We start from the raw sequence: 7,795 nt of genomic DNA on the forward strand, positions 1-7,795 counted from the left end.
CTGCCCGAGTCGGGGTGAAGACCGGCCTGCCTCCCCAGGCACTTCAACGAAGAGTCCCCCCTGGGGCTGCGCCGGATCCTGTCCCAGTCCACGGACTCCCTCAACATGCGCAACCGGGCCCTGTCGGTGGAGTCCCTCATCGATGAAGGTGACTGGGCCCATCCCGAGGGCAGGGGCTAGGGGCTGGGCCCGGGAAAGGCAGGGCACAAAGGGGCCAGGGAAGGGAACCGGCCCTGAGTTGTCCGCCCCCGGTGTCCAGGTGCAGAGGTGATCTACAACGAGCTGATGAGCGACTTCGAGATGGATGAGAAGGACTTTGCTGCTGACTCCTGGAGCCTTGCTGTGGACAGCGGCTTCCTGCAGCAGCACAAGAAGGAGGTGATGAAGCAGCAGGACGTCATCTATGGTGAGCCGAGGAGACCACCCCGGGACTCCTGCTCCGCCGGGTCCTGCCTACAGCGTCCCGCACCTCCCAAACGCTTCCCCCTCAGCCCCTTGGTCTCCAGGACCCTGCCTGGCGTCCCACGAGTTGCCTCCAGGCCCCCAACCGTTTGGAGCTGTCGGTCTCCCAGGCTGCGTCTTTGTCCTTCGAGTCAGTTCTCAGTCTTCACTCTGCCCCTGTTTCGTGCCCAGCGCCTCGCCAGGGACTGTGGGAAACTGGGATGCGTGGAGGACATGTGGTTACCGTGGGGTGGGGGGGGAACAGGCAACCTGAAAGCTACAGCAGGCATAGAAAATGATCTGCACTTCACGAGGTGGAGCGTAAACCTGGAGGGGCCTTCAGCACCCCGAGTGAGCCCTGAAGTCCCCAGCCTTGGTCCCGCCGGTGGTTGCCACACGTCCACTGTCCCTGCAGAGCTGATCCAGACGGAGCTGCATCACGTGCGGACGCTGAAGATCATGACGCGCCTGTTCCGCACGGGGATGCTGGAGGAGCTGCAGCTGGAGCCGGGCGTGGTCCATGGCCTGTTCCCCTGCGCGGACGAGCTCAGCGACATCCACACGCGCTTCCTCAGCCAGCTGCTGGAGCGCCGGCGCCAGGCCCTGTGCCCCGGCAGCACCCGGAACTTCGTCATCTCTCGCTTGGGTGACCTGCTCATCAGCCAGGTGAGGACGGGCAGGGCCTGGGGCGAGGACCGTGCAGGCGCCGTGACCGGACGAGTGTGTCTCGCCTCCCAGCTCTAGCGGGTGGGGGCGGGAAGCCGCTGCGCGGGCGGCCGGAGGTGTGCGGGGTCGAGGCGCGGCTCCGGGGCATGCCCACCCAGCCAGCTCCCTCGACTTCCAGTTCTCGGGCCCCAGCGCCGAGCAGATGCGGAAGACGTACGCGGAGTTCTGCAGCCGCCACACCAAGGCCTTGAAGCTCTACAAAGAGCTCTACGCGCGAGACAAGCGCTTCCAGCAGTTCATCCGGGTGAGCAGGACCCGCGCGTCCACGTGGGGGTCATGATCCCCTGCGGCCGCTCCCGCCCTGACCCTGCCTCCGCCTCCGCCCTTGTAGAAAGTGACCCGCTCGGCCGTGCTGAAGCGGCACGGGGTCCAGGAGTGCATCCTGCTGGTGACACAGCGCATCACCAAGTACCCAGTGCTCATCAGCCGGATCCTGCAGCATTCCCACGGTGAGGGGGCGGGGCGGGGGGCGGACGGGCAGCCTGGTAGGGGGCTGCTCACCCCCCATCCCCCCCACCCCCGGCTTCGCGGGCTAAGCCACCCGGTGCCGCCCGCGTGCCAGGGGCGGAGGCGGAGCGGCAGGACCTGACCACGGCCCTGCGGCTGGTGAAGGAGCTGCTGTCCAGCGTGGACCAGGACGTGCACGAGCTGGAGAAGGGGGCCCGCCTGCAGGAGATCTATAGCCGCCTGGACCCCCGGGCCCAGGCCCCGGTGCCCGGCAAGGGTCCCTTCGGCCGGGAGGAACTTCTGCGGCGCAAACTCATCCACGACGGCTGCCTGCTCTGGAAGACGGCGACCGGCCGGTTCAAAGGTCAGCGGTCTGCGTGGCAGGCTGGGCGGGAGTGCGCAGTCGGGCGGAGGGAGGGGCAGGCGCCCCCGCTCAGGGCCTTTCCACGCACCTCACGCCCAGGGGAGACCAGTGAGGAAACACGGGGTCTGCGTCGGGGGAAAGCCTGGATCCTGAGGCTCCCTGTGGCCACGCAGGGGCTTCCGGTCACTATTCACTCACCCCTTCCGTCCTCACTACCAGTTTTGGTGACGGAGGCAGAGCGACTCCAGGGCTGAGAGACAAGCTCTGCCCCAGGGGCTCCACCTGCTGGAGCCCCAGCTGCCAGGTCCACAGAAGGGACAGGGACTTTGGGGGTTGCCCAGGGAAGGCTGGACAGGCTGGAGGTCGCAGGAGAGAGCCGAGGGGGCGTGTCGGGTGGCAGGGCACGGCCCCCAGGCTCTCTTGCAGCCCGGCTGGCCAAACCTTTCGTGCCTAAATCGGGACAGGAGAGCAGCAGCGGTGGCTGAGGGGAGGGGGTGAGGGACGTGAGCAAGCCGCCACCCGAGGCCATGGCGCCAAGCCTGTCGCAGGTCGGCATGCCCACCCCGTGCACTCGGAGGCTGCAGGCTTCACCAGCCGCTTCCCTCCATCCCCTTCCTCTGCTTCCCAGCCCTCCCACGCTGCAGCTAAGAATATACGCCATGGGGGGTTAAAAATAGCAAGGCTGGAGAGCTTTATTTCTGAAGCACTTCGCAAAAGCCCTCCCTTCTCTGTGCCCGCAGTCGGGTCAGAGCTGCGAGGGCAGAGTGTGGGTCTGTGTCCTTGACCAGGACATCCGAGTTTTACGGGCTTGACTTCAGTTTCCTCCTCAAAGTGCAGGACCGCCTGGGATCTGAGGGCCAGGAAGGTGGGGCACGGGAGGAGAGGGAAGGGGGCCTGTGAGGGTGGGAGGAGATGGGCGAGGCACCCGAGTTCCCCTCCCTGCCGAGCACGGACTGGAAAGTGGGAATACACTGGCCATGGCGGACTGAGGTCCAGTAACTAGAAACGGGTCACGGTAGCTAGGTGTGTGACCTGGGCTGATAGGCCGAAACGGGGCGGCCCCTCCGGCTCTGGGAAGCCTTTTTACTCTCCCAGAAGTTCTGGACCCCTACACCCCGGAGAACACGCGTGTGTCATGTTAGTGCACGGAGGGTTTGCACAGCCTGTGGGGTCCGGCGTGGACATCGCAGGGGTCTGTGGACCCCAGGTTGAGGACCTGCATTGGGTTTGCAAAGAGGGCTTTCCTCGAAGGCACAGGCTGGTCCCTCATGGTCCCCACTACCCTGGCAAGCGCTTTACCTGATAACACGTGCATTCTTTTCCCCCTGAGCTGTAAGGATGGGGAGGTGGGAGGTGTGCACAGGAGGAGGGGGAGGGTAGGCCGGGAAGACGGGGACCGGGAACTCAAAGCGGACGGTGTCGGCCGGCCCTTGGGGAAGACGGGGCCGCAGCTCAGATCCTCTGCGCTGACCACCCTCCCGCCTGCCCCCCGCAGATGTGCTGATGCTGCTGATGACGGATGTGCTGGTGTTCCTGCAGGAGAAGGACCAGAAGTACATCTTCCCTGCCCTGGTGAGCCCTGCCCCCGCCTCCGGCCCCTCGTGCTCCCCGGCCTGAGCCCGCAGGAGCCTGGACTCCTCCAGAGTCCGGCGGCCATGAGTGCGACCACTGGTATGACAGAAGAACTAGAGGCAGTAAACTGTGTGCTGTCCCTTTGGCCCCTGTGGCGGGGCTGCGGACAGCCTGTTTCTGTGGCTGCGGAAAGTAATGCTTGAAGCTAATTGAATGGGCAGGGGCCAGGTGTGCCAGGCTCCCCTCCGGCCAGCACCAGAGCCCCGGCCCTTGTGCCGTAGGCAGGCTTCTCTGTCCTTGGTACCCCAGAAGAACTGCAGTCGTCGGCTGGCTGGGGGCCAGGGCCCCCAGCCTGACCCTCCTCACGCCACGCCGCCCCTCCCCCCGCTGCAGGACAAGCCCTCGGTGGTGTCGCTGCAGAACCTCATCGTGCGGGACATCGCCAACCAGGAGAAAGGGATGTTTCTGATCAGCGGGGCGCCCCCCGAGATGTACGAGGTCCACACGGCGTCCCGGGATGACCGGAGCACCTGGATCCGGGTCATTCAGCAGAGCGTGCGCACGTGAGTGTGTGCCTGGCCTCGGGGTACCTGCGGCTTCGGGCCCCAGGCCACGGCAGGCCCTGGGAGCAGAGGCAGGGGCTGAGGGGAGACGAGACGGCCCAAGGCACGAGAGGTCGTCTTATGTCCTACGCAGTGACAACCCCGACCACCTTTCAAACGCAGCATGAGCTGACAAGCAAAGGAATCCTTGGAGCTGTCACATGGTGGCCTGCCTGCCAGCTGACAGTACAGTTTCAGCTGCTAAAACATCTTGGTCTGTAGGCGGTGGGCTATTATTCGGATCGGATTGCATTTTGCCTTTATTTTTAAAAAACGAATGTAAAAGCACATTGATACCGGAGGTAAGAGGCACAAGTCTCGTAGAAAGCTCCATACGGGAGATGCGAGAAGGATGTTGTCGCGCATGCCAAAGCGGCAAATCTTTGGCCTCTGCTGGACACACGTTAGGTCCGAGGCAGTCAGTCAACAACCGTGTGTCTCTTGTGATGAAAAAAGTCAAGCAAAGTGCATGTAGAGTGTTGAAAACGGAGCCTTGAAGATTAAACTCAATGAGGATGTTTATTTTTCTATTTTAGTTTTCAGAGAGTGGAGTCTTCTTCCTGTTAACGATATGTAAACCTATTTATTTTTAACTGTTGACATTACTGAGCAGATTTTTCAGAAATGCATACAAAACTGTGAAATTGCCTATTCTAGCAGAATACGGCGAAATACCTGTCCCTTTGATAGTAGACTTCTGGTGGCCTCTTTGTTACTAATGTTAATAGTCATAGTTATAAAAATTATAATTACTGTTATTCATTGTCGTTGATTTATTGAGCTGCTGCCATGTTGAAGGCATTGTCACGTTACTGCATTTAATCCTAACCCAAAAACCTGCAAGGAAGATAGTTCCCCTATTTTTCCGATGAGAACATGCCCCCCAGTAAACAGTGGAGGCAGGATTTGAGCCCAGTTTGCTTGATGCCAACACCTGTAGTTGCGCCTCTGCCCTGGGTCGCCCTCCAGGGGACCTCGGGAGAGGCGCGCACACGCTGGCGACGTTCGGTGCTGGGACGAGGGCGGCTGGGGCGTGAAGGGAGCCAGGGCCTGGGCTGAGGGCGCGGCGGGGACCACCACGACCTGGAGGGAGGGAGGGGGGCTGCTGCCTGTCGGTAACCCAGCTCCTCCCCACCCCCGCCCGGCCTGTTACCCCTCCAGGTGCCCTCCAAGGGAGGACTTCCCCCTGATTGAGACGGAGGACGAGGCTTACCTACGGCGAATCAAGAGTAAGTCCGTCCACAGAACTCATTAAATAATTCGCGATCCACCCACACGGTGGAACACTATGCACGAGACAGCTCCCCGAGGCCGGGTGGAGGTCTGTAACTAAAATGTACAGTTAAGTGAAAAGGGCGAGGCTTGAAGCTCTGTAAAGTGTGTGCTTCCATACGCTTGGTGTAAAAATGATGGGGATAAACACATGTCAGACGCATTATGTGCCCGCGTGTGTGTAATATCTCAGGAAAGAGAAGATAATTACTATGGCCGCCTCCGCACAGGGGAACTAGGCAGACCAGGGTCAAGACAGTAACTTACTCTTTTGCTGTAGGACCCTCTGTTAGTTAAAGTATGATCGAACTTCTGTACAAAAAGACCAACAGAAATCGGACGTTTAAACAAGGCGTGGAAGATCCTTTCTCTCCACGTAACAGTCTAGAAATGGGCAGTGCAGGGTAGTGGTGCAGCTCTGCCACCCACAGGAAGGGTCCCCGTCGCTGTGTCCAAAGCGGCTGCTGCCGCTCCCACCATCACATCTGCATCCCAGCCAACGGGGAGGAGTAAGGGAACGTTTAAGGACAGACTTGGAAGACACATCCATCAGCCAGAATTTAGTCCTGTGCAGTGTCGGGCTGGGACGTGTGGTCTGACGGGAAACTTAGACAGACTCCCTCACTGAAGGCAGCTGGGGAGAAGGCAAACTGGGGGGCAGCCTGCCGTCCCTGCCACGGAACTTCTTTACTTTTGTTTTTAAAACGAAAGTACGTATTTTACATTTTCCCCCCAAAAAAGTTTTTTTCGTTGTTATAAATGCCAAAATATCAAGACGGGGAGTCCCGCCACTCTGCCCGGCCCCGGCCCCCGGCCCCGGGCTGCTCGCCCGGTGTCCCCGGGCCCTCCCCGCGTGCTCACCTGCCCTCGCCCACAGTGGAGCTGCAGCAGAAGGACCGGGCGCTCGTGGGGCTGCTGCAGGAGAAGGTCGGGCTGTTCGCCGAGATGACTCACTTCCAGGTCGAAGAGGAGAGTGGCAGTGGGTTGCCCCTGCCCCCCCTGCCCAGGGGCCTGTTCCGCTCCGAGTCCCTCGAGGCCCCGCGTGGCGAGCGGCTGCTGCAGGATGCCATCCGCGAGGGTGAGGGAGCCCCTGGGGAGGGGCCCTCGCTGACACAGTAGGGACACGTGGCGAGACCCACGCACACCGACACGATGGGGCGGCAGCTGCTCGGTCCGCAAGCTCCCAGTGTGCCCACCCCGTGCCCGGTGCTGGGGGCGGCGGGGAGGGCACGTGGGCCTTTACCGGTGGACACCTCCATGCTGCCCGCACCACGCTGCCCGGGGCAGACCTTCGCCTCGTGCGTGCTGGTGCGGCGTGGTGCGGCGGGCCCACCGCCCGGGCGGGGAGTTCTCGGGGTGCATGTCGGGCCAGAGGCACCCTCCCGTCCCCCACGGAGCCCGCGTCCTCATTGCCTCTCCTGTCCCCCTAAGTCGAGGGCCTGAAGGACCTGCTGGTGGGGCCGGGAGCCGAGCTGCTCACCACGCCCCGGGAGCCCGGCCTGCCCGCGGAAGCCCACAGCAGCGGGGACACGAGTCCCGGGATCACGGCCAGTGAGTGTCACCGGGCACCGAGGGGGCGGGCCGAAGGGCGCGGGGGCACCGCCGGGTGCCGTCAGCGTCCTGGGCGCTGAGCTCGGTCCATCCCTTCCCCTTCCCAACAGATGGAGAGGCCAGAACCTTCAACGGCTCCATCGAGCTCTGCAGGGCTGACTCAGACTCCAGCCAGAAGGTGGGTCCTCGGGGGCCTCGAGACTTGGCTAGAGGGCGGGAAAGGGACGGTGGCCTGTCGATCCTCGGCACAGCCCTCAGGGACAGGCACCGGGGCTGCGTGCCCGCTGACCCCACCCTGGCCCTCTCATGCAGGACCGAAATGGAAACCAGCTGAGATCCCCCCAGGAGGTGAGGAGATGTGAGGGTGTAGCAGGCGGGGGAGGCCGCTCAGTCTGAGAAACGGGAGCCCGGTGTGGAGGGCGGGGGCAGACTCCATACCTCCAAGTCCGGGGTCCCGCTGTCCCCACACCCACACCTTCCACCTTCCGGGCAGCCCTCCCCTCCGGAAGCCGGGGCCCTATTCCCACCCCCACTCTGTCCTCAGGAAGCGCTGCAGCGACTGGTCAACCTCTACGGGCTTCTGCACGGCCTGCAGGTGAGTGGGGGTGACCAGAGCCCTGCAGGTGAGTGGGGGTGACCAGAGCAGAGGGCGGAGCCGCCCTGCCAGGCCTTGCCTGGCCTTCCCCACGCGGCGCTCCCCGGGAGTCCTGACCTGGCCCCGGGGGTGGGGTGAGGGGCAGAAGGGACGGGGCCGGTCCCTATGCCTGCCTGTCCCCCTTCCACCCAGGCGGCGGTGGCCCAGCAGGACACGCTGATGGAA

General features: G+C 62.9%; 1 protein-coding gene across 1 annotated transcript in view; it reads left to right on the forward strand.

Annotated features, from left to right (window-relative positions):
* The window catches only part of ARHGEF2 (Rho/Rac guanine nucleotide exchange factor 2), a 15,110-nt gene that overhangs the window by 4,813 nt on the left and 2,502 nt on the right, over positions 1-7,795 (forward strand). Inside the window, 15 exon segments of the mRNA XM_025040846.1 lie at positions 2-148; positions 260-406; positions 857-1,107; positions 1,286-1,411; positions 1,499-1,616; positions 1,730-1,978; positions 3,474-3,550; positions 3,944-4,113; positions 5,314-5,381; positions 6,302-6,502; positions 6,856-6,975; positions 7,086-7,153; positions 7,288-7,323; positions 7,520-7,570; positions 7,763-7,795. Coding sequence (XP_024896614.1) covers positions 2-148; positions 260-406; positions 857-1,107; positions 1,286-1,411; positions 1,499-1,616; positions 1,730-1,978; positions 3,474-3,550; positions 3,944-4,113; positions 5,314-5,381; positions 6,302-6,502; positions 6,856-6,975; positions 7,086-7,153; positions 7,288-7,323; positions 7,520-7,570; positions 7,763-7,795 — 1,862 coding nt within the window.

Source organism: Pteropus alecto, unplaced genomic scaffold, assembly GCF_000325575.1.
Source record: "Pteropus alecto unplaced genomic scaffold, ASM32557v1 scaffold49, whole genome shotgun sequence".
NCBI classification, from domain to species: domain Eukaryota; kingdom Metazoa; phylum Chordata; class Mammalia; order Chiroptera; family Pteropodidae; genus Pteropus; species Pteropus alecto.